The sequence below is a fragment of the Pleurodeles waltl genome, chromosome 4_1 (genome assembly GCF_031143425.1).
Source record: "Pleurodeles waltl isolate 20211129_DDA chromosome 4_1, aPleWal1.hap1.20221129, whole genome shotgun sequence".
In the NCBI taxonomy this organism is placed as follows: domain Eukaryota; kingdom Metazoa; phylum Chordata; class Amphibia; order Caudata; family Salamandridae; genus Pleurodeles; species Pleurodeles waltl.
The window spans coordinates 417,260,100-417,286,612 of NC_090442.1; the positions used below are offsets into that span (position 1 = coordinate 417,260,100).

At 46.8% G+C, this 26,513-nt stretch overlaps 1 protein-coding gene across 10 annotated transcripts in view; it reads right to left on the reverse strand.

Moving 5' to 3' along the window:
* Positions 1-26,513, reverse strand: part of UPF2 (UPF2 regulator of nonsense mediated mRNA decay) — a 765,941-nt gene that overhangs the window by 101,278 nt on the left and 638,150 nt on the right. For 8 of the 10 annotated variants that reach the window (XM_069228662.1, XM_069228663.1, XM_069228659.1 and 5 more), the window contains one exon: positions 20,506-20,673. In XM_069228662.1, the coding sequence (XP_069084763.1) occupies positions 20,506-20,673 (168 nt within the window). The remainder of the gene's footprint in view (positions 1-20,505; positions 20,674-26,513) is intronic. The other 2 variants (XM_069228655.1, XM_069228654.1) reach the window with 1 other exon arrangement.

Below are 26,513 nucleotides of genomic sequence, written 5' to 3' on the forward strand. Positions count from 1 at the left end.
TCGCGCTCCCGCCGTCGCGGGAAGCGCTGTGTGACCTTAGGAGGAGGGGCAGGAGCCCTTGAAAACTTGTTCGCGCTCCCGCCGTCGCGGGAAGCGCTGTGTGACCTTAGGAGGAGGGGCAGGAGCCCTTGAAAACCTGTGCGCGCTCCCGCCGTCGCGGGAAGCGCTGTGTGACCTTAGGAGGAGGGGCAGGAGCCCTTGAAAACTTGTTCGCGCTCCCGCCGTCGCGGGAAGCGCTGTGTGACCTTAGGAGGAGGGGCAGGAGCCCTTGAAAACCTGTGCGCGCTCCCGCCGTCGTGGGAAGCGCTGTGTGACCTTAGGAGGAGGGGCAGGAGCCCTTGAAAACCTGTGCGCGCTCCCGCCGTCGCGGGAAGCGCTGTGTGACCTTAGGAGGAGGGGCAGGAGCCCTTGAAAACTTGTTCGCGCTCCCGCCGTCGCGGGAAGCGCTGTGTGACCTTAGGAGGAGGGGCAGGAGCCCTTGAAAACCTGTGCGCGCTCCCGCCGTCGCGGGAAGCGCTGTGTGACCTTAGGAGGAGGGGCAGGAGCCCTTTGTTATTTCCTACTCTGTCTCCCCAGTCAGCTGCTCCATTTAATCTGACACCTTATCATTTAACCTTGCACCTACACTAACACCTGATGGGCAAAAGGAAAGCAACAGAGGCAGGGGCCGGGGCAGTACTAAAAGCCAAGCGAAAAAGGCATAAGCATGCTGCTAGCAACTGCGTTATGGATAGAATCGACTCTCTCCTGGGCGAATGCAACGGAATACTAACTAGCCCCCAGGGAAACATTTCTATTGCAACTGGGGAGGGGCCCACTTCAACTAGCAGGAAGGAAGGTTCCATGAAAATCGCTGAGATTTTCGTGAAACGTGGGCAACAAGTTACTGACACTACAGGGGCGGGTGAAAGTAGGAACGTTATCACCCATGCGGCCCCCTCCCTAGCAGAAGACCTACCACTTGCCACCAACGATTCCATCCAGCTCAGTAACCGCTTCAATCCCCTAACCAACCTCCCTGAATCACGCGACGACATCAACCCAGACACCCTGGCAGATGGGCCAGCAGCAACCAACACGCACTCTCCTCATGTAACCCCACAGCATATCGAATACATACAAGCTCTAAGGAAGGAAGTCACAGAACTCAAGCATATGGTTAACTCATTACTTGCAATAGTAAAACAGCTAACCCACGCAAATAACACGACCACCAGTAACCTTGCCCAAAATCCAATCCTATTAGGCATCACAACAAACTCGCCCAACTCCTCGGCTTCTAGCCACGCTGGCCCTCACCCTACCAAAGAAAAGACCATGAACTCCCACCAGTCTCCCCTCTTCCACAATTTAGGCATAGGAAATTCACTAGACATCTATCATAATACCCTCAAACCCACGAGCAACACCGCCTCAAAATACTCTACGCAACCTGCCACTGACCAGTCCCATTTAGGTAATATAGTTCTAATGGTTAACGTTCCCAAGTTAACCACATTGGCGCGCAAGGAAGGGGTAGACTCTATCAAAAACAAGGCAATCCACTGGATTCGCCATGTTAGAGGCTGCCGATCCATAATACGTGAGGACCTAATTACCGTAGTACGACGGCCAGACCCGGAAACTCACTTTGATATCCTAAAACTGACACTCAAGAACAGGACCATGGCAAACAATCTGGTGGCGCTAGACGCAAGAACAAGCCCACCTGCACACTCACGCATCCAGTTTAAACAGCCCAGGTCACCCACGCTCCACGAGGAACACCCGAGTTACCACCCGGCAGAAAACCTATCCTCTCTTGGTAAACATGATTGACTCACAGCCCCACCTAAAATCTATGCAGGCAAACCTTGCAACCTTCCAACATCCATCACCCCCAGATCCTCCTTTTACCCCACCACTGTCTGTCCATGTATTCACCCCCCTACCCATGACACCGCGACCATTTCCGGCTCACCGAGCAATCATGACAACGATGCTCCACCCATCTTGCAGGCACATTGCCCACCAAACCTAGAGCTGCTGTCTAGGCCCGCAAGCATCTCCTTGATCAGGACCAGGCCTGTTCCAACAGAGGAACATCACCAACCACCACAAGCCTCACGGGCAAACATTGGCATCATCCCATCCCTGCTCCCCCAGCCACATCTGCCAAACCAACCCCTGACAGCCAACTTCAAAAACCCCGGGCATTTAGGCAGGACAACTCAGTCACAATCTGGGGTACGACTTGTCTCATGGAACGTGGCAGGTCTGAAATCTATTCTTCCCCTTCCATCCTTCTCCTCATTTATTGACGAACATGACATATGTCTCCTACAGGAAACATGGTCACTCGACCCACTCTTCCGAACAGGCTACTCAAATTTCCACATCCCCGCTGTGGCCAGCACGAGAGGCAGGCCCTCAGGGGGTCTGACCATCTGGATCAAAACATCGCTTAGCTGCCATATATCACAGCTACCTACCGCCTCTCCCGACCTGTTAGGCCTTCGTCTATCCTTTGGGCCCGACTCTGTGGTGAACATCTTTAATATCTACGCTCGAGGGGTCAGGGGGGGTCAAGTCTCCAAAACCCTCTGCGCCCTCGTAGCCCTCTTACAAAATTATCCCCGCCATCATAAAACCATTGTGGCTGGAGACTTCAACGTCACATTCGAACCCCTTGACTGGGACGATCTCAGGTCCACCCGCGAGGAAGATCAAGTCTGGTCTATCCCCGCCCTGTCCATTCCACCCATCAAAAGGTGGACGTCGGTTGCGATTCAGGTAAAATCATTGACCATGGAGTTTGGACTCAGGGCGTTAAATGGCAGAACTAATTCAGACACCAACGGTAGTCACACATACAACAAAACGAACCACACCAGCAGAATCGATTATTGCCTATTCGATATAAGATTATGGCCTCTAGTCATCGATATGACAATCATCGAACGGACCGAAAGTGATCACAACCCTCTCTCTGTCCACACATTAGCCCTAGGTAACCTCCCAGCCACGTCTAACCCCGCAGCAGTAGCACCCGAGGGTATTAACCTGGCCAACAACAAAAGACACCTAAAATGGGACAATATTGTGGCCCGGCCCACACTCATCAATGCTGCCAACAACACCCTAAAATCCACACTAAGGGACCTAGAGACAGGTTCTGCAACACCCCACCAGGATATTAGCTCAATCCACACCTCCTGCTTTAGGGATATCGCAACCCACTTCTCAGCACCCCCAGCCCACGACGACAAACGACCCAAAGCCAGGCACCGCTGGTTCAACAAAACGTGCCGGTCCCTAAACAAGCGCCTAGTTCAAGCCATTAAATCCAAGGACCCCATCGCCATCCGCGTAGCTAGGAAGTCCTATAAATCTGCAATATGCATAGCCAAGCGTGATCAAGATAGCAAATGGTGGACATCACTCAGCGACGCTGTGCGCGAGAGAAATTATAGTCTGTTCTGGTCCCTGGCAGCGCGAGGCCCAGAAACCAGTGGTTTGGACATCACAACCAATATTGCCCCAAGAGACTGGATAGCCCACTTTAGTAGTCTGTACTCCCCTGATCATGATAGCCCCACCTCTGTTTGTACGGGCCCCCCCCTACTTCACTCATTAGCACCAACCACCGCAGCACCCCTGTTGTTCTCCCAAAGTGATATAACTTATTCTCTAAGCACTCTAAAACGCGGCAGGGCCCCTGGTTCAGACTGCGTCCCTGCAGACCTATTCTCAACAGACCTAGCATCCTGGTCAAGATATCTCACCATTCTAGCTAACGCAATAGCATCTGGGGCGCCAATTCCCGACTCTTGGAAAGCGGCCATTGTTATTCCAATCTTTAAAAAGGGCGACAGATCTCTTCCCTGTAACTATAGACCCATTAGTCTAATTGACTGTGTCCAAAAAGTCTTCTGCCACTGCCTCCTAGGGAAGATAGAAGAATGGATAATTGACCACGATATCCTTAGCCCCCTCCAAGCCGGTTTCCGAAAGAAGATTTCCACCACTGATCAAGCCCTCAGATTCCTATTATTATATTGGAAAACAGTGTTCATCGGTAAAGGCAGCCTTTATGTAGCTTTCGTGGACCTCAAATCTGCTTTTGACCTAGTACCTCGCAACAAACTGTGGGTCACTCTCTCTCGGATGGGAATCCCGGAACACATCCTTGCCATTTTGATACGACTCCACGAGGACAACTACGCACAAGTCAGGTGGGGCAACAAGGGCCAACTTACCGATAGAATCCACGTCTCTAGGGGTGTGCGGCAAGGTTGCGTACTTGCCCCGACCCTCTTTTCCCTGTACATCAACGAAATTGTCCCCTCCCTCCTCAGACTGCAGGCTGACGCACCTTCACTGGGCACACAAAAAATCCCAGTCTTACTCTTTGCCGATGACACTCTTTTGATATCTAAGACCCCTAGTGGTCTAAGGAAACTCCTTGCGTGCTTCGAGCATTTCTGTTCATCCCAGGGACTCGAAATCAACGCAACGAAAACCAAACTAATGACCCTTAATCCCCACAGATCTTTCAAAGGGAAATTTACTTTAGAGGGCTCCTCACTCGAGAAGGTGGGCATTTTCCGCTACCTGGGCATAACACTCACTGACAACATGTCCTGGAAGCCACACATAGGAAAACAAGCCCTTAAATTAAGACAAACAACTGGGGCTCTACTAAAAAATTTCCACCTCACACACAAAACCAATTCGCCCAGTATTACAGTTATACGAAGCCCAGGCAGTTTCCTCAGCGCTCTACGGGGCTGAACTTTGGGGTTATAGCAAAACCCAAGACCTAACCACCGCTGAAAACAACTTCTTAAGAAACCTTGTGTCCCTTCCGCTAAGCACCCCACTGTTCCCTCTTTCCAAGGACCTCGGCATCAAACGCATTGGTCACAAAGCCCGCCTGCGACCTCTGCTGTACTGGCGACGTCTCTGGACCACTCCGGAACTTGTCATCTTCACCGCAGCTCTACAGGTCATCCTAAAAGCCGACCACCTGCACAGAATCCCCTGGCTACGATCCATCAAGGATTTACTTCACTCTATCGGGCTCGATGATCTCTGGAACTCACCAGCCACGTCAGTCTTTCCCTCGAAAAGCGAACTAAAGAAACTTTACTGGCAAAGGGCCAACAACGAAGACACTCGGGCTGCACTCCACACTACATTATCTTGTGACTTTGCCAACCTAAAAGAGTCATGCAAGTACGAAACTTTTTGGGACCTAATCACGGCCCCAAGGGAAAGGAAACTGTAGTTCCAGCTCCGCATTGGAACACTCCCATTAAGACTTTTCACCAGCAGCTGGTCACACAACGAATCCACCGCATGCCCTGCTTGCAAAGCCCCCGTCGAGAATCTCCCTCACCTCCTTTTTGCATGCCCCGCGTATACTGCCCCCCGTAGGAAATGGCTGGCCCCGGCATGCAGACTACTGGGAGCACGCTGCTCTGCGCTAGCTCTGCGAATCCTTAGATCAGACACCAGGCCAACGCTAGTGATCGCTATCGCCAAATTCCTCGGAGCTAGTTGGCTTATTAGAGGGAAAACTCTCCTGGACAAAGACTCCAAATAAGACTGTCCCAACATCCTGCACAGTGCATTTCACATCATTTCATTTGATCTAATTTCATTCCATTTTATTCTATCTCATTTTTATTCCATTTTAATTTTTATTTATATTTTACTCCCTTTGATCACCATAATTACCTGCAATTTTATTTTATCATGTGCATTTATTTGTATTTATTACTGCTTGCACTTTTTTGGCTCTTGTAGCCGCAATAAAGCTTCTTTGAATTTGAATTTGAATTTGCATGAGCAATATGCCCTAGAGGGTCTAAGTCCATTCTTAGGTATTGGAAGTGCAGTGTAGCCATATTAGGTACATGGGATGGGAGTTTGTCATTACAAACTCCACAGTTTCCTGATGGCTTCACTGAAGACTGGGACGCTTGGTATCAAACTTCTCAGCACAATAAACCCACACTGATGCCAATGTTGAATTTATTGTAAAAAGCACACAGGGTGCATCTCCTCGCTTCAGTAACTCGAAGATCTGGGGGGCCAATGGCTACTGTCCTTGAGGGTACCTACACCCTCCTTGTGCCTCCTCCCTGAAGGGAGAGGGGGGAACATCCCTTTTCCTATTGGGGGAATCCTCCAAAACCAAGATGTAGGATTTCTAAAGGCAGGGGTCACCTCAGCTCAGGGCACCATAGGGGCTGTCCTGACTGGTAGGTGACTCCTCCTTGGTTTTCTCATTATCTCTTCTGGACTTGCCGCCAAAATTGGGGGCTGTGTCCAGGGGGCGGGCATCTCCACTAGCTGAAGCGCCCTGGGGCATTGCTACACGAAGCATGAGCCTTTGAGGCTCACCGCTAAGTGTTACAGTTCCTACAGGAGGAGGTGGAAAGCACCTCCACCCAGAGCAGCCTTTGCTTCTGACCTCAGAGAGCACCAAGGCTCTCACCCCAGGGGGTCAAACTCGTCTCTCACCAGCAGGCTGGCACAGACCAGTCAGTCCTGCACTGAAGGATTGGGTAAAATACAGGGGGCATCTCAAAGATGCCCTCTGAGTGCATTTTTTAATAAATCCAACACTGGCATCACTGTGGGTTTATTATTCTGAGAAGTTTGATCCCAAACTTCCCAGACTCCAGTGAAGCCATCATGGAGTTGTGGAGTTCGTAATGACGAACTCCAAGCCCAAGAACACAATATGACCACACTGCACTTACAATCTCTAGGAATGGACATATACACTGTAATAGCATTATGCACATGCAGTTATGCCCTCACCTGTGGTATGGTGCACCATGCCTTACGGCTCTAAGGCTTGCTAGAGGGGTGACTTAACTATGCCACAGTCAGTGGTTTGTGGGCCTGGCTCCCTGAAAGGAATGCTATGTCGACTTTACCTTTTTCTCCCCACCAACACACACAAACTGCAACAACAGTGAGCATGTGTTTGGTGAGGGGTCCCTTAGGGTAGCACAATACATGCTGCAGTCCTTAAGGCCCCTCCCTGGTCACAGAGCCCTGGTACCACTGATACCTTTTTACAAGGGACTTAGCTGTGTGCCAATTGTGGAAACAATGGCACAGTTTTTGGAAAGAACACTGGTGCTGGTTAGCATGATCCCAGCACCCTCTCAGTCAAGTCATCATCAATATCAGGCAAACAGTGTATGGGTGTGGAGGTAACCATGACAAAGGGGGCTGTAGGAAGTTGGCTCTGTATGTACTATTTCAAAGTAAGAAATAGCATGCACAGAGCCCAAGGGTTCCCCTTAGAGGTAAGATAGTGGCAAAAAGAGACAATTCTAATGCTCTATTTTGTGGTAGTGTGGTCGAGCAGTAGGCTTATCAGAGGGTAGTGTTAAGCATTTGTTGTACACACACAGGCAATAAATGAGGAACACACACTAAGACAATTCCAGGCCAATAGGTTTTTATATAGAAAAATATATTTTCTTAGTTTATTTTAAGAACTCAGGTCTCTTAGGAACTTTGAATCAACACAATAGCATGTACAGTTTTGGCAAAAATGGCAATAAGCTATTTTAAAATTGGACACAGTGCAATTCAACAGTTCCTGGGGGAAGTAAGTATTGGTTAGTTTTGCAGGTAAGTAAAACACCTACAGGGTTTAAAGTTGGGTCCAAGGTAGCCCACCGTTGGGGGTTCAGGGCAACCCCAAAGTGACCATACCAGCAGCTCAGGGCCGGTCAGGTGCAGAGGTCAAAGTGGTGCCAAAAATGCATAGGCTTCAATGGAGAAGGGGGTGCACCGGTTCCAGTCTGCCAGCAGGTAAGTACCCGCGACTTCGGAGGGCACAAGTCAGCACAAAAAGTACACCCTCAGCAGCACGGGGGCGGCCGTGTGCAGAGTGCAAACAGGCGTCAGGTTTGCAATTGGTTTCAATGGGAGACCCAGGGGTCTCTTCAGCAAAGCAGGCAGGCAAGGTGGGGCTCCTCGGGGTAGCCACCACCTGGGCAAGGGAGAGGGCCACCTGGGGGTCACATCTGCACTGGAGGTCGGATCCTTCAGGTCCTGGGGGCTGAGGGGTGCAGTGTCTTTACCAGGCGTCGGGTTCTTTGAAGCAGGCAGTCGCGGTCAGGGGGAGCCTCTGGATTCCCTCTGCAGGCGTCGCTGTGGAGGCTCAGGGGGGTCATCTCTGGCTACTCACAGGGTCGCCGTGGAGTTCTCCCTGTAGTGTTGTTTCTCCGCAGGTCGAGCCGGGGGCGTCGGGTGCAGATTGGAAAGTCTCACGCTTCCGGCGGGAAACGTGCAGTCCTTTAAAAGTTGCTTCTTTGTTGCAAAGTTGCAGTTTCTTTGGAACAGGGCCGCTGTCCTCAGGAGTTCTTGGTCCTTTTAGATGCAGGGTGGTCCTCTGAGTCTTCAGAGGTCGCTGGACCCTGGGGGACGCGTCGCTGTTGCAGTTTTTCTTTGAAGTGGGGAGAATGGCTGGGGCCAAAGCAGTTGGTGTCTCCGTCTTCTCTGCAGGGCTTCAGGTCAGCAGTCCTTCTTCGGCTTCAGGTTGCAGGAATCTATCTTCCTAGGTTCTGGGGGCCCCTAAATACTCAATTTAGGGGTGTGTTTAGGTCTGGGAGGTTAGTAGCCAATGGCTACTAGCCCCGAGGGTGGCTACACCCTCTTTGTGCCTCCTCAGTGAGGGGAGGTGAGCACATCCCTAATCCTATTGGGGGAATCCTCCATCTGCAAGATGGAGGATTTCTAAAAGTCAGAGTCACCTCAGCTCAGGACACCTTAGGGGTTGTCCTGACTGGCCAGTGACTCCTCCTTGTTTTTCTCATTATCTCCTTCGGCCTTCCCGCCAAAAGTGGGGCCGTGGCCGGAGGGGGCGGGCATCTCCACTAGCTGGAATGCCCTGGAGCGCTGTAACAAAGGGGGTGAGCCTTTGACGCTCACCGCCAGGTGTTACAGTTCCTGCAGGGGGAGGTGAGAAGCACCTCCACCCAGTACAGGCTTTGTTCCTGGCCACAGAGTGACAAAGGCACTCTCCCCATGTGGCCAGCAACATGTCTGGTGTGTGGCAGGCTGGTAAAACTAGTCAGCCCACACTGGTCACTCTAAGATGCCCTCTGGGTGTATTTCACAATAAAATGTACACTGGCACCAGTGTGCATTTATTGTGCTGAGAAGTTTGATACCAAACTTCCCAGTTTTCAGTGTAGCCATTACGGTGCTGTGGAGTTCGTGTCTGACAGACTCCCAGACCATATACTCTTATGGCTACCCTGCACTTACAATGTCTAAGGTTTTGCCTAGACACTGTAGGGGCATAGTGCTCATGCACCTATGCCCTCACCTATGGTATAGTGCACACCCTGCCTTAGGACTGTAGGGCCTGCTAGAGGGGTGACTTATCTATGCCATACGCAGTGTGAGGTTGGCATGGCACCCTGAGGGGAGTGCCATGTCGACTTAGTCATTTTCTCCCCACCATCGCACACAAGCTGGCAAGCAGTGTGTCTGTGCTGAGTGAGGGGTCCCCAGGGTGGCATAAGACATGCTGCAGCCCTTAGAGACCTTGGGTACCAGTTACAAGGGACTTACCTGGATGCCAGGGTGTGCCAATTGTGGAGACAAAGGTACCGTTTTAGGGAAAGAACACTGGTGCTGGGGCCTTGTTTGCAGGCCTCAGCACACTTTCAAATCATAACTTGGCATCAGCAAAGGCAAAAAGTCAGGGGGTGACCATGTCAAGGAGGCATTTCCTTACAGGGACACTTTCCTATACAACCCCCTCCCAAACGAAAGAGGATGAGACTAACCTTTCCTAAGGGAGTCTTCATTGTTGAAGTGGAAAAACCTGGAAAGGCCATCTTCATTGGCATGGGCAGTCCCAGATCCATTTTTCATTGTAAAGTCCATTCCCTGTAGGGAGATGGACCGCCTCAAAAGTTTCGGATTTTCACCTTTTATTTGCATTAGCCATCTGAGAGGTCTGTGGTCAGTTTGACAATAAAGTGAGTACCAAACAAGTATAGTATCAACTTTTTCAGGAACCAAACCACAGCAAAGGGTTCCCTCTCAATGGCACTCCAACGCTGTTCCATGGGGAGTAACATCCTGTTAATGAAAGCAACATGTTGGTCACAGCGATCACCAGTGGTCAGGGACAGGACCGCTCCTATTTCATGTTCAGAGGCATTTGTCTGCACAATGAACTGCTTACAGTATTCTGGAGCTTTGACAACTGGTGCAGAGCCCATTGCCTCCTTCAGGGTGCCAAAGGCCTTTTGACAGTCAAAAGTCCAGTTTACCTTTTTCAGCATCTTATATGAAATCCGTTCTGTGAGGAGGGGGCAAAATGGATCCATACCCCTTCACAAACATGCTATAGAAACCAGTCAAGCTAAGAAATGCCCTGACTTCATCTGAGTTTTGGAGCTTCCCAGTCCAGAATTGTCCAGATTGTGAGCTGTAAGGGTTGCACTTGGCCTCCACCTACAATGTGACCCAAGTATACAACAGTGACATACCCTATCTGGCATTTAGATGCCTTGATAGTGAGACCTGCTGAATGTAGGGCCTGCAAAACCTTCTACAGGTGTTCCAGGTGTACCAGGCGATCCTGCCAGGTGGAGCTAAAGACAGCAATATCATCAAGATATGCTGCACTTAAGGTCTCCAAGCCAGCAAGGACTTGAGTCACAAACCTTTGGAGGGTGGCAGAGGCATTCTTTAAGCCAAAGGGCATAACAGTAAACTGAAGTCTTTTCTTTTGCTCCTGGTTCAGTTTGAATTTGCCAGTACCCTGCAGTCAAGTCAAAAGTACTAAGAAATGTTGCTACCTAATTTGTCTATCAGCTCATCAGCCCTTGAAATTGGGTGAGCATCTGTCTTGGTGACAGAGGTGAGACCTCTGTAGTCCACAGATAGGCTAAATTCCTTCTTACCACCCTGGAGATGAGGTTTGGTGACTAAGACCACTGGGCTAGACAAGGGACTGTCAGAGGGTTCAATAACCCCTCAATCCAGCATCTTGTGATCTTCCACGTTGATGCTCTCCTTGACATAGTCAGGCTGCCGATAGATCTTAGTTTTGACAGGCAAGCTGTCTGCTGTGTACAGACCAAGGATACACAGGTGTCTATCCAGGGGTCAGGGAGAAGTGTCCTGCAAACTGCTCTTGGACTTGCCTGCAGTCAGCCTGCTGTTGGGCAATGAGGGTGTCTTATCCAATACCACTATAGTCACACAGCACTATCACATATGAAAGAAATACAGTGTTACAAAAATGAACAAGTTACTTACCTTCGGTAACGAATGATCTGGTAGAGACTATCTAGCTGCAGATTCCGTACCTTTGAATTCCCTGGCATCAGCTTCGAATCCGGAATTTTTCTGCTGAGCAGTACCTTGTGTGCGCCATCGGGTGGCGTCGTTTGGATCCATGTGCATTGTTCGGATCCGCGTGGTGTCGTCAGCATCGTTGCAACCATCTGTGACGTCACGGTCTTCTATATAGGCACCACCCCAGCGCGAGTACGTCAGTTCTTTTCCACAACTTCTCACGCCAAAAGCGCAGAGTCATGGAAAAACCAACAATTATTTTCTTTCGCTTGTTGGAGTAAAAAGACATGCCCTTGAGAAAGGGAAAAATTATAAAAAAACATAATGTATATGTAGGAAGTTGGCTAAGTATATACTATCTCAAAGTGAGAGATGTGTGCACAGAGTCCAAAGTTTCCCCTTTGAGGTTGATAGGGGCAAAATTAGATAATACTAATGCTCTATTTTGTGGTAGTGTGGTCAAGCTTTAGGCTTATCAGATGGCAGTGTTAAGAATTTGTTGTACACACACAGGCAATAAATGAGAACATACACTCAAAAACTTAACTCCAGGCCAATAGGTATTTATATAGAAAAATATTATTTTCTTTTAGAACCACAAGATTCAGAATTTAGGTAAGTACATAAATGGTAAGGTACTTGACACAGGTAAGTATGGAACTTTGAATTGAAACAGTAATGTACAAAGTTTGGGCAAAAATGGCAAATAGCTATTTTAAAAGTGGACAGTGTGCAAAAATCAACAGTTCCTGGGGAGGTAAGTATTGGTTAGTTTCCTCAGTTAAGTGAAGAACTTACACAGTCAGTCTCCTGGGCATAGGCAGCCCACCGTTGGGGGTTCAAGTGAACCCCAAACACCCAGCAACCCTGGGGCAGTGGTCAGTCCTGTTTTCTTTGTCCAGTTTCCCTCCAGATCTGGACTGGTGCAAACCGGTTTATGCAAGGAGGGCACCAAATGTGCCCTTCAAAGCATACTAGTGGCTTGGGGAGGCTACACCTCCTAAGCCATGTAACACCTATTTCCAGGGCAGAGGGTATTACCTCCCTCTTCCACAGGAAATCCTTTTTTCTGCCTTCCCCTGCCTGAGCTGGTCAAGCAGTAGGAGGGCAAAAACCTGTCTGGGGGGTAGCAGCAGGGCGGGCTGCCCGGAAAACCCCAGAAGACTGGTAGGAGCATTACTGGGGGTCCTCGAAGGAGCCCCCCCAGAGTGCATGGAATCATACAACCAATACTGGCAATAGTATTAATGTATGATCCTGACATAGTTGATGCCAAACATGCCCAGGTTCGGAGTTACCATTATGTAGCTGGACACAGGTAGTGACTTGTGTCTAGTACATGGGTAAAATGGCTTTCCCGCACTTATGGAATCCAGTGCAAAGGAAATGGAGTTTGTAGGGGTACTTCTGCTCATGCAGGGGTGCCCTCACACACAGGTACCTGCCCCCTGACCTCTGGGCTAAGAAAACCCACCATAGGGGTGACTTACAGAAACCTGGTGCAGTGACCTGTGGTGAAAGGGTGCATGCACCTTTCCACACAGGCTGCAACAGCAGGCCTGCAGACACATTTTCCATGGGCTCCCACTGGTGGCATAATCCATGCTGTAGCCCATGGGGAACCCCTGATGCCCCAATGCCCTGGGTACCTAAGTACCATATACTAGGGACGAGTATTCCAATTGTGGGGCGTGCCAAGTCATAAGCAACCAAGTTTAGAGGGAGAGAGGCACAATCTTGGGGGTCCTGGTTAGTAGGATCCTAGTGAAAATAGTCCAAGGACACTAAAAGCAGGAAAAAGTGGGGGTAACCATGCCAAAACGAGGGTACTTTCCTACATAAACGACAGAACCCCCTCACCCCCAAACAAAGGGCAATAAGACTAACCTTGGCCACTGAGTCCTCATTGTCTAAGTGGAAATATCTGGAGAGTCCATCTGCCTTGGAGTGGTTACTCTCAGGTCTATGTTCTATGTATAGCCCATTCCCTGTAGGCATGTGGACCACCTAAACAATTTGGGGTTTTCTCCTTTCATTTGTTTGAGCCATAAAAGGGCTTGTAGTCTGTCTGAACAAGGAAGTGAGTGCCAAACAAGTACTGCCTCTGCTTCTTGAAGGCCCAGACCACTGCAAAGGCCTCCTTCTGTATGACTGACCAACGCGTTTTGCTGGAGGCCCACCTTCTGCTACTGAAAGCTACAGGTTGGTCCTTGTCCTCATTATTTAGTTGTGATAGTACTGTCCCATCCCTACCTCAGAAGCATTTGTCTGCACAATGAATTGCTTGGAATAATCAGGGCTTCTTAGTATAGGAGCAGAGCACATGGCCTGTTTGAGGTATTCAAAAGCTTTTTGGCAGATAGATGTCCACAAAACCTTCTTGGGCATCCTTTTGGATGTGAGATTATTTAAGGGGGCTACAATGGAGCCATAATTCTTAATGAACCTCCTATAGTACCCTGTCAGGCCTAGAAAGGCTCTGACTTGGGTCTGAGTATTAGGGGCAGTCCAATCCAGAATTGTCTTGATTTTACCCAGTAGTGGTTGAATCTGGCCTCCACCTACCAGTTGGCCCAGATAAACTATGTTTCCCTGCCTTTTCTAGCATTTTGATGCCTTGATAGTGAGGCCTGCTCTTTGCAGAGCCTCCAGTACACTCCCATGGAGAGCCAGGTGATCCTCTCAGGTGGAGCTAAAGACGGCTATATCGTCTAGATAAGCTGTACTGAAGCTTTCCAGTCCTTGGAGAACTTTGTTCACTAACCTCTGGAATGTGGCTGGTCCATTCTTGAGTCCAAAGAACATCACTGTGAAGTGATAGTGCCCACAAGGAGTGGAGAATGCAGTTTTTTAGTTTGGCATGCTCTAATAACTTGATCTGCCAGTAGCTAGAAATCATATTAAAGGCGCTTTGATACGTGGCAAAAGCCAGTGTATCTATTAGCTCATCTGCCTCAGGGATAGGATGAGCATCTGTTTTGGTTACAGTATTGAGGCCTCTGTAATCTTCACAGAACCTCATCTCTCTTTTGCTATCTTGAGAGTGAGGTTTTGGGACCAGCAGTACAGGATTAGCCCAAGGGCTGTCTGAAGGGTTAGTAACTCCTAGATCTAGCATATTTTGCACCTCAGCTTTGATGCACTCCCTGACATGATCAGGCTGCCTGCAAATGTTACTTTTGACAGGCAGGCTGTCACCTTTGTTAATAGTGTGCTCACACCATGAAGTTTGACGTTGATTAAGTTTCTACAATCTTCCTTCTGTTGCTAACAGAGGCAGTCAGCAAGTACAACCCCATCTACTTATCCATCCAGTGTATTGTGGGAGAAGAGGTCGGGAGAGGGTCACTCTCCTCTTCCTGTCCTTCATCAGTTGCCATGAGCAAAGTCATGTCAGCTCTGTCAACAGGGTTTCAGGCGGTTTACATGAAGCACCTTGTGGGCGCTGCTAGGAGTGCTTAGGTCAACCAGATAGGTGACCTCACCCTTTCCCTCCACATTAGTGCGTGGGCCACTCCACTTGTCCTGGAGTGCCCTGGGAGCCACAGGCCCCATGACCCACACCTTCTGTCCTGGCTGATAAACAATCAGCACAGCCTTCTGGTCATGCCACTGCTTCGGCACCTCTGAGCTGGACTGAAGATTTTTGGATGCCCTCTTTATATACTTGGGCATTCTAGATCTAAGGCCCAATACATAGTCCACAAAAATCTGTTTTGGAGGCTTGAGAAGTTGCTCCCGGCCTTCCTTCACAAGGGCAAGAGGACCCCGGACAGGGTGTCCAAACAAAAGTTCAAATGAGCTGTGGCCCACTCCCTTTTGAGGAACCTCCCATTAGGCAAAGAAGAGGTAGGGTAATAGGGCATTCCACCTCCTTCTGAGTTTTTTTGAGAGCCCCATTATCACGCCTTGGAGGGTTTTGTTGAACCCTTCAACTAACCCACTTGCTTGAGAATGGTAAGAAGTGGTGAATTTGTAAGTGACACAACACTACTTCCACATGGCTTTAAGGTAAGCAGACATGAATTTCGTAACTCTGTCTGATACCACCTCTTTAGGAAAACCCACCCTGGAGAAGATTCTCAGGAGGGCCTTGGCCACCTCAGGGGCTGTAGGGGTCCTAAGAGAAATGGACTCTGGATGCCTGGTGGCATGGTCCACCACCAGTATGAATATGTTTCCAGAGGCTGCTGGAGGGTCCAGGGTTCCAACAATATGCACCCCAACTCTCTCAAAGGGTACCCCAACCACTGGTGGAATTAAAGGGCCTTTGGGGTGCCACCTGTCTTGCCACTGGCTTGACAAGTGAAAGAGGAGCAACAAAACTCCTTGGTGTCTTCTGACATGTGGGGCCAGTGAAAGTGAGGGACAAGCCTGTCCTAATCTTAATTTGTCCCAAGTGGCCTGCAAGTGGTATGTCATGTGCAAGGTTTAACAGGAACTCTAAAGTTCAGAGGGATGTCCAGTCTCCTGGTGACACCAGGTTTAGTACCTTTTTGCTTATGAATGAAGGAGGCTTGTATCCCAGTATATCCCACTATGGGTACCATTGACATCCATTGCCTCTTGTGCTGCAGCTTGCTGCCTTAAGCTTTCCAGTGTGGGACAGGTTTGCTGTTCCAGACTGAGATCCTCCCTGGTGGCCCCCCCTGCACCCAAGAGCTCAGCTGTGTCAGACTTGAGCTCCTCTGGTGTAGGTTCTACCCAAGGAGTAGATCCATCGCCTTCAGGAGTAGAATCTTCACTTGAAGCTTGAGCAGGGGTTAACTTTTTACCCTGTCTGCCTCTGTTTCTAGGGCCCTCCTGGAACATTGTTTCAGGCTCCAGGTCTTCCTGTTCCCTTTTCGTTTCTGTTTGTGCTCTGATCAGGGCAAATATATGCCTAGCATTGCTGCATGGGCCTCCAACACCACTTCAGACCAAGCTGAAGTCTCCAAGTCATTAGCTTGTAGACACTCTACAGTAGATCAGGAGGACATTACAACCTTTTTAGGGCCAGTAACCATGCTCCCAGGTAAAGTCAATAACTGCAATGGAGTGGCATACAATGTTATTGTGAGCATCAATCACTTGGTACACGTGACCAAAGTAGATGTTGTTCAGGTGACACCAGTTTTTCAGTCACCATGGGGACACCGGCATCTGTGTCCCTGTAGGCCTCAGACCCAACACCATTTATTAAGTGATGCGCCTGTACTTACCCAAATTAAGGGGACAGGCAGCTATGGTGGAAAGATCAATGCCATCATCAGAAACCAACTCAACCTCAGTGGTCTCTCTGACTAGCCCAGAGCCGACTACAGTCCCCAAGGTGAGCCCAGATACACTTTTGAACTGAATACTAATATTACTACTACTATTGTTAATGCTAAGGGTACTAGGGGCAGGAATGGTACTAGTAGTGGTAGGGGGCTTGGTGCTCTTTTTAGGACACCTGCCCTATGGCCTTGTTTTCTACAGATGTAGCACCAAGGTTTCTTAAAGAATTTTGTGGGCCTAATGAAGGCTCTTTCTTTTGATTTGTCCCCACCCATGTCCTGATGCTTACCTGCTTCCTTCTTCTTGTGCTCACCCCGTGTGAGTTTTCTACCCACCCTGGTGCGGACCCATTTGTCTGCCTTCTTCCAAATTCCTGGGGAGAGGTCAGATCAGAGTCCTCCAGGTATTGATGGAGCTGATCAGAAATGTAGTTATTCAGAATGTGCTCTCTCAGAAGCAGATTGTACAAGCCCTGGTAGTCACTCACTTTTCTCCTATGCAACCAGCCTTCCAGAGCTTTAACTGAGCAGTCCACAAAATGTATCCAATCCTGGGAGGACCCCTTTTTGGTCTCCCTGAACTTGATCCTATATTGTTCAGTGGTTAGTCCAAATCTATCTAAGAGTCCATTCTTGAGTGCTGAAAAATCATCTGCATCTTCTTCTCTGACAGTGAGGAGTTTGTCTCTGCCTTTGTCAGAGACAGAGAGCCACAAGATTGCTGTCCACTGTCATTGAGGCACTCTTTGTACTTTACAGGTCCTCTCTCAGGCAGTGAACCATATGTGAATGTTATCTACCATCTTGTACGGTGGGACTATCTTACTCAGATTCAGGGAGTACTGATGTGACATGGAGGTTTTTAGAGGAGGCGGCCTTTGAGACATCCACAGTAAAGGATGCAGTGAAAAGAGCGACAGGGAGGGTGTGTTTGTAGTGATCCCATGGCCTTGGCTGTCTCCATATCCTTTTTGTTTTTTTCAAAAACTTTGTCCACTTGTGGGTCAAAAGCAGATTCTGCTGAACTTCCAGCTTAACACCAGAGATATGGAGCCATGTGCGCCTGTGTGGCAAAATGCTACAATTTACCCCCTTGCAGCAGTGTCGGCTGCATCCAGGGCACAGTGAACTGAAGTGCTGGAAATGAACTTGCCCTCAGAAATGAACTGATCCAATTTTTTATGGTGTTCAGGGAGATACTGGAGGAATCCTCAATTTCATCCCATCAGGCACAATCATATCTAGGAAGAAAACCAAAAGGCTGACACTATTAGCAATGTGCCTATGGTTGGCAAATTACATAGCCACAGGTTTCCCTGCCGCATCTATGGGTTTGCTTTCCTTATCTGGTGGCGGTTCAGCCCTGCTGGCTTGGGAGTTAGCTCATTTACGTACAGTGGTGATTAACAGAGTCAGGTGTGAGCTGATGGCGAGTGTAGAAGTGGTCGGAAGAGGAGGATCTATATTCTTTATCCACCCTAGTTGTAATAACCCTAGCCCAGACTGGGTCTTTAAAAGTGTCAGAGCTGTGACGTACATGCCCTTGAGCATGTGGAGGTACTGAGCGCAGCAGTGGGCAGTGGAGGAGAGGGTTTCTATGGGCTCAGTGTGGAGTTCCACCTTATGAAATGAAGCTGCCCTACCAATGAGTTCCGAAGGGGAAGGCAGGGTAAAAGTCTGTATCTGTGTTCCAGGTCGGACTATATTGTAGGAGTCACATGGGTCACCCTGAAGGGGAGTGCAAATATGTCATCATCCATCCCCGACTTCAAAAAAACACCAGGTGACGGTGGTGCATGGAGAACGGGCTGGGAGCCTTATAGGATTTCTTGTGTTTTTTGCCAGAACTGGAATATGCAAGGCCTCCTTGAAGGACAGCTGATGTTTAAAGAGTTGGAGTAGAAGGGCCCACAGGGCGGTCAAGGATGCAGTCCATGTGGGAATGGATAACCAGACGTTTCTCCCTTAAGCAGAATAAATCCTGTTCCATTTTTGAGAATCAAGTTCTTTCTACAACATCTTTCTCAGGAGGGATGGTTTCATCTTGCAGTAGGTGTCAAGGCTGACCAAACATGTTTTCTCTATTTGTGAGGTAATATGGTGGGCTTTTTTTGCTAACTGTAAAAGTGTGTCTATGGTATTCTAGGACTTTCTACAATGTCACATTTTCAGACTCTAGATGGTATGCAATCCTTTCGGCTCCAAGGAGTGAATGGATCCTGGGACAATAATAAGAATAACTATTATGCATTCTTGGCAGTTAGTCTAGCCATTGCTTTAGCTCTTTTCTGTGAATCCCCTTTTTCAAGAGTGTCTGTTTGTTGCTGAGCTATTTTCAAATGCTTGTGCACTGAACAGCTACACCATGCTGTGAGCTTAAGTAGTTTTACTGAAGGAGGCCACTTGTTTCAGGACTTTATTTCCTTACTGATTTCAACTTCCATCTTATGTCATTAGTCATTAGAATAGGCAGCAAAAAGGTTCAGTCAAACCAAAAAGCAAATAATTTCTGCTTCAAATTAGGTTGCATATCGGAAAGTTCCAGCTGTCAACTGACGCCATAATGAGGCAATTATACGGGGTTCTAGGTTTTTGATCTAGAAGCAGTGTTTCAGAAAAAAACAGATGAAGCAAGATTTGTTTACTTCTTGGGAAAATCTCAGAAGGCTTGCATTTTCCAATCAAATGACTGTACGTCTGTGGTCCCTTAATTATTGAGAGATATGCGATTACCCAATTATCTTCATTATTCTGACTTGCTAACTGTAAAAGTGTGTCTATGGTATTCTAGGACTTTCTACAATGTCACATTTTCAGACTCTAGATGGTATGCAATCCTTTCGGCTCCAAGGAGTGAATGGATCCTGGGACAATAATAAGAATAACTATTATGCATTCTTGGCAGTTAGTCTAGCCATTGCTTTAGCTCTTTTCTGTGAATCCCCTTTTTCAAGAGTGTCTGTTTGTTGCTGAGCTATTTTCAAATGCTTGTGCACTGAACAGCTACACCCTGCTGTGAGCTTAAGTAGTTTTACTGAAGGAGGCCACTTGTTTCAGGACTTTATTTCCTTACTGATTTCAACTTCCATCTTATGTCATTAGTCATTAGAATAGGCAGCAAAAAGGTTCACTCAAACCAAAAAGCAAATAATTTCTGCTTCAAATTAGGTTGCATATCGGAAAGTTCCAGCTGTCAACTGACGCCATAATGAGGCAATTATACAGGGTTCTAGGTTTTTGATCTAGAAGCAGTGTTTCAGAAAAAAACAGATGAAGCAAGATTTGTTTACTTCTTGGGAAAATCTCAGAAGGCTTGCATTTTCCAATCAAATGACTGTACGTCTGTGGTCCCTTAATTATTGAGAGATATGCGATTACCCAATTATCTTCATTATTCTGACAGTTCTCATGCGAGTCATCCTTAGAAACTTTAGCTGGTTCAATAACTCCCAACCCGTTACACGCTAGTTTTGCAGTATCATAAGTCTTGTGGGTCACAAAACCTTATGGAAGGGAGGACACTGGACAAGCTCTGAAGAACAACTTGACTGGAGGAACCTTTGACTGAGGTGTAGTAAGCAAATGCTATGTCGGAAAGAAAAGGATCCTGGCAAAGACTTGCCAGACAACAATACAAATGTAACAGAAAAGGTTTGAAGGCAAAATACAAACTCAACAGGAATACAAAGGAAGGAATTCAGGAATCCTCTAGCATAGCATGTAAAAAAATATTCAGAGTTGGTCCACTGCCAATTAAATTCAATAATCACTTGATATGGAAAGGCGTTCTCTTTATCTGTGGCAACTGGTTTTAAGGTCTGCAGATCTGGGAATGTGCATATGCTTACCCATATCATAGTGAACAAATCAAAAACATTAACAAATGACAAACATGTATAAACCCCCTTACCTGTTGCTTGTTGCCTCTTCTAGTTAGCATCACAAATGGCATGGTGTCAGCAGACTCTGGGTCTCCTTCTCCACTCCCCAGTGGTGCTCCTTTCTTTAGCTGACTTTTGAGATGCAAAGGAACAGCAACATCCAACTGGTGCACTTTAACAGACTCCCCGCTGCGCTGCTAAAGGAAAAGGAGTACAGCAAACATTTATTTATTAACATCCACAGGGACACTGATATCACAAACAGAATAAACCAGCTTACAATTACAGGTTAAATTAATAACTAAAAAGATACAGTTGAACATCCTCCATTCAAGCCCTCCTTTTTATTTGATAAAAGAAAATCGATAGAAAATACAAGTTTACAGATACATCATATAGTTACATAGTTAACCATATACAGTTAAAACCCCCCCACTCAAGCCCACCTCAAACCGTATTTGATTAAAAGAAAATCATTAAAAATGTAATTACAGAGCATCTGGTGACATATTTAAAAAATACTGCACAAACACAAATGTTCTTAGAACTGATAATAATGCTCTTTCCAAAAAAAGTTTCCAAAACAATTTTAAACTGAAAAAAAAAAAAAAAAAAAAAAAAAAACAACCAAAAATAAAAAAAAAAAGTTCAGATTGTCAAATTTTTGTAATGACATAAAAAGCTTTTCAGTCGATAACATATTAACAGACGGTGGAGTAAACATTAGAAATAACACCTCACTCTCTGTTGCTGGGTAAAATATTTTTCCAAACAGGTACCAGATATCTGGCTTTCAAAATGTCTAGACCGGAAGAAGAAAAAAAAACAAAAAAAAGCATATGCACCAAATCTTGTATTATGGTGTTAAAAAATTGAAAATGTCGTGGATCCCCGGACTCCCTTTTCCTTCCAGGGGTCTCCAACCTTTTCTGTAGTAAAAACTACTTATGTTAAATGAAAATCATCAAGCATTACCAATAGTAGAATTTTAATACTGATCGCACCAGACAAGTTTACATTTTTGTTTTGAATATAGACTTTTCAGTTTTTGTAGGCTGGACTGCACCTAGGAGAGCTACTTATGTGTAGCTCACAAGCTACTCGTTGGAGACACATGCCCCTTAGTCCATGGATTAACGCTTAATGGGGGCAGGCCAAACTTCAACTTAAGTGCCTCGCTAACCTTTCGGGTGATTAGCCGAGCTTTATAAATCCTGATTGATTGATGAAACTTCATATAAATGGACCTCACGTGAGGGTCCAGATTTGCTCTTAAATATAATTGTATTGCACCATGAGTAACAAGGAAACAATTCAATTATAATCTTGAAATTTGTTGACGATGTGCTAAATCAACTTGACATTAAGTTTTATCATTTTTTTTAAATTTCAACTTAAGGATTTTGATCGAGTTAGACCCAAAAATGTTATTCTATGAAGGGTTTAATTGAGCCGCAGAGTACCAAAATAATTTAGTAAAGGTAAGTACCTTTTCAACATCATGTACAAATACATCTCAAATTAGTTTTATAATAACATCTTCATGACTACTGAGCTCATATGGTGTAATGAAGAATTTGACCGGTGACCCTATGGTTGATGCCAGTTAACGCTAGCTCCAATTCTAGCAAAGAATACTGTTTGCCTGTATCTGCACACAGTTTCTCTATCTATGGTCACCAGTGAAATTCATCAAATGGACTTGTTTTGTTCGAGTGATGTTGGCCCAAGCCCTTTGCAATTAAGATTCAAAATTTACTAGACCTTGAAACAAGAGCACTTCACAAAGTCTACCATAATTTTGCTACTTCGGCATGCCTTTATTGTTGTTTTTTTTTTAACAATTTAAATTGACCATGCTTTTTCCTAGGATGAATACAAATTTTTGAAGTAGAATATACCTGTTTGGACAAAACCATACTCATTTCTTGAACTAAATTGTTATAGCAAGAGATACAACCATTTCCTACAAAGGAGTTACAAAGAAATTGAATAGTCAAACTTATCTTTGTATTCATATAGGGGTCAATCACATCACTTCTGGTTAGACGGGCTCTGTCAGCATGAAAATCTACTTTTAAAAGGTAATTGGGCAACCTGAGACCAATCAATAACTGGCAATGGTCACGCCACACCTAATGTGTTAACAATGATTAAAGTCTAAAGTAACAAATGAAAGCACAAATCTAATAGGGACTTAAGGGCTCCATACTGCCAAGTACAATTAGCAACGGGGTGGTTGTTAAACCTACTACTGATTAAAGCTACAACAATTCAAAATAGGAATCTGATCATCCTGTGATGACGAGATCTCCTCACAGCGAGAAGTGAGAACCAATGGAGCTTCTTTAATCCGACAAGACTGGTTCACTGAATTGTCCAGAGTTACTACTGTAGGATCCACCTGCCTATTTGCACTGACTTCAGCTTCTTGTAAGCACTTCTGGAATCTAAGTTTCTGTGGTGATTTATATTACCCAAAGTTTAGTATGTTTTTCCTAATATTATTAATAGGCTTAAATTTATCCTTAGAATAAAGTAAGCTCCTTGTCTTAGATCCCATAGTGTTCTACAAAAGGGAAATACAATCAGAGATTTCCATTACTTCCTGGCAATCTTTACATTTTAAGGATATCTCTGGATCTTTACCAGAGTTTAAAGAGGTCTTTTCCTGTAGCAGATTACAACGTGAAAGATCCTTTGGCCTTGCAGCGGCATTAGGGCAGACTTGGCCTGTGTGGAGGTCATAAATAGTTTCACTTATAAGCTGTTTTCCTGAAGTAATGTTGACTCAATCGAGATATCATTACATACCATATGTCCCACATCAGTTGTTTAGGCCTTAAATAAAAGAGTTGACAATGTTTGTAGTGTCGTTGGCGTCATTGCAGCCGTCAGCAACGTCACAATCGCCTATAAAGGCACCTCCAAGGTGTGCGTAGGTCAGTTACTTTTCCACAAACTTCCATGACAGAAGCGCAGAGCCATGAAAAGGACCAACAGTTTGTCTTTGCTAAAAAAACTAGGGCCCTGAAAGGGACAATCCCTAACCCTATCAGAAGTATCCGCAGAGTGGGAAGGCAGGGGTGGGTGTAAGGAACCTGTTCATGAGACTTTTAGCTGTAGATTCCTTACTTTTAGAATAGATACCCAAGCCATAACCTTCTGGCAGAAGGCTGCGGACGGATCTTCTCATACTCAAAAGTCCTGCAGGATCGAACAGGCAAAGTGCCTGTCTCTGTGGAACTGATTATCTAGGCAGTAATGTCTTGCGAACATGTGCAAGGACGCCCATGACGCTGCCTGAAAGATGTCCAGGACTGGAACACCCCGTGCAAACGCAGTGGTGGCAGCCTTGCCCCTGGTTGAATGAGCTCTCAAGCCCTCAGGAGGCTGCTTCTTGGCTAGCGCATAGCAGATCTTAATACAGAGCACGACCCAGAACGAAATGGTTCTTTTCTGCACTACCCGAACTTTTTTTGCTCCCACGTACCCCACAAAGAGTTCGTCATCCACCTGGACCTCTTTTGTGTGGTCACGGTAGAACAACAACGCTCTTTTTGGGTCCAACCGGTGGAGTCGCTCCTCCTCCTTAGGATACAGTGGATCAAAGAAGGTGGGTAGGGTGAGGGTCTCACCCAGGTGAAATGGGGTCATGATTTTTGGGAGGAAAAAGGCACAATTTCTAAGTACCACCTTGTCTGGGAACATGGTGAGATACGGCGGCTTAGATGTGAGAGCCTGCATTTCACTCACCCACCTGGCAGGTGTTATTGATACTAAGATGGCTGTCTTGAAGGTGAGCCACCAGAGGTGACAGTTGTGCAGTGGCTCAAAGGGAGCACACATATAAAAAAGTAAGGACCAGATTTAAGTTCCACTGAGGCATGACAAAGGGTGTAGGAGGATACATGTGTACAAGTTCTTTAAGAAATCTATTTACAATATGAGATTTGATAATGAAGGCTGACAGAGCAGCCAAAGGAACGCTGATAAGGCAGAAAGATACTCGTTGAATGTGTCCAATGCAGAGCCCTGCTAGGCATGGGATAAGACAAAGACAAGAATATCAGATAGAGAAGCAGAAAGAGGATCAACAGATCTTTCTGTACAATAATATACAAAGTGTTTTTGACCACAGGCGTATACCATCTTAGTGGAGGGACACCTGGCTGCCAAAATCACTTTATAGACTTCGAAAGAAAGGTCAAAGGATATCAACTGCTGCCACTCAATCTACATGCATGAAGCTGCAGAGTTGACAGGCTGGTTGAAGAACCTTCCCTTGCTGCTGCAACAGAAGATCTTCCCAAAGGGGCAGCCTGATAGCAAGATAAATGCTCATTTTCAGAAGCTCGGGATACCAAACTCTTCGTGCCCAGTCCAGAACAACAAGATTACTGGGGCCCAGTTGTTTTTAATCTTGGTGAGAACTCTGGGCAGAAGTGGTATGGGCTGTAGGAAAGTGCTCTCTTTTTGGCATGGTTACCCCCAACTTTTTGCCTGCTATCAGCGCGTTTAGACTGTCTCATTGGGATGCTGCTAACCAGGACCACAGTGATTGTCCTCTCTCCCTCTAAATTTCGCTGCCTAGGACCTTTGTGCACTCCACAACTGGCATACCGGTGTCCCCTTATAAGTACCAAGTAGATGGTACTTAGGTACCCAGGGCATTGGGACACCAGGGGTCCCCCATGGGTGCAGCATGTATTGGGCAACCCATGAGAGTCCAGGCAAAATGTGTCTGCAGGCCTGCTATTGCAGCCTGTGTGAAAAGCTGCATGCATCCTTTCACTGATGGTCCCTATACTAGGTCACTGGAAGTCACCCCTATGGTAGGTGCTCCTAGCCGAGACGGCAGGGTGCAGGTCCCTGTGTGTGGGGGCACTAAGAACTCCAGCTCCATTGCACTTGACTTCGTAAATACGGGGAAGCCATTTTACCCGTGTACTGGACAAAGTTCACTACCTCTGTCCAGCTACCTAATGGTGACTCAGAACCTAGGCATGTTTGGTATCAAACCTGTCAGAATCATACCCCAATACTAATGTCAGTACTGGTTGTATAATTCCATGCACTCTGGTGGCTACATAGAGGACCCCAAGTATTGCTCCTACCAGTATTCTATGGTTTTCCAGACAGCCTGGGCTGCTCCCACCCTCAAACCGGTTTCTGCCCTTCTGCTGCTTGAACAGCTCGAGCCCACGAAGGCAGAACAAAGGATTTCCTATGGGAAAGGGAGGCAACATCCTCTTCCTTGGAAATAGGAGTTACATGGCTTAGGAGAGGTAGCCTCCCCAAGCCACCAGTTTGCTTTGAAGGGCACATTTGGATCCCTCCTTGCAGAAATCGTTTTTCACCAGTCCAGGACCCCCAGATCCCTGCTCTGGTGCGAAAATGGAGAAAGGAAAGGGGAATGACCTCTCCCCTGTCCATCACCACCCCAGGAGTGGTGCTCAGAGCTCCTCCAGGTGGCCACTTGATTCTGCCATCTTGAAACCAAGATGTGCAGAGGCCCCTGGGAGCAGATGAGTGGACAGGTCAGGCAGATGACATCAGAGACCCCTTCTGATAGGTGGCCATCATGCAAGGTGACCAAACCCCCTTTTAGGGATTATTTAGGGACTCCCTTGTAGGTGGGTCCCCGGATTCGATGTTCAAGACTCCACCAGGACTCCTCTTCATTGTTTACATCTACTTATGACCACTGAAACCATAACTGGACTCTTCAGGAACTTGTACTTGTACTGCGTACTTACCTCCAGTTGGGGGGGCTGCCTATAAATAATCTAATGTTGTGTTACTATAATAAAGTACCTTTATTTTTGTAACACTGTGTGGTTATTTCATGTGTGATAAGTGCTGTCTGGCTATTGTGGTTGTAGGAAGTTGGCTCTGTACATACCATCTCAAAGTGAGAGATAGTTTGCACAGAGTCCAAGGGTTCCCCATAGAGGTTGATAGTGGCAAAATTAGATAATTCTAATGCTCTATTTTGTGGTAGTGTGTTCGAGCAGTAGGCTTATCAGAGGGTAGT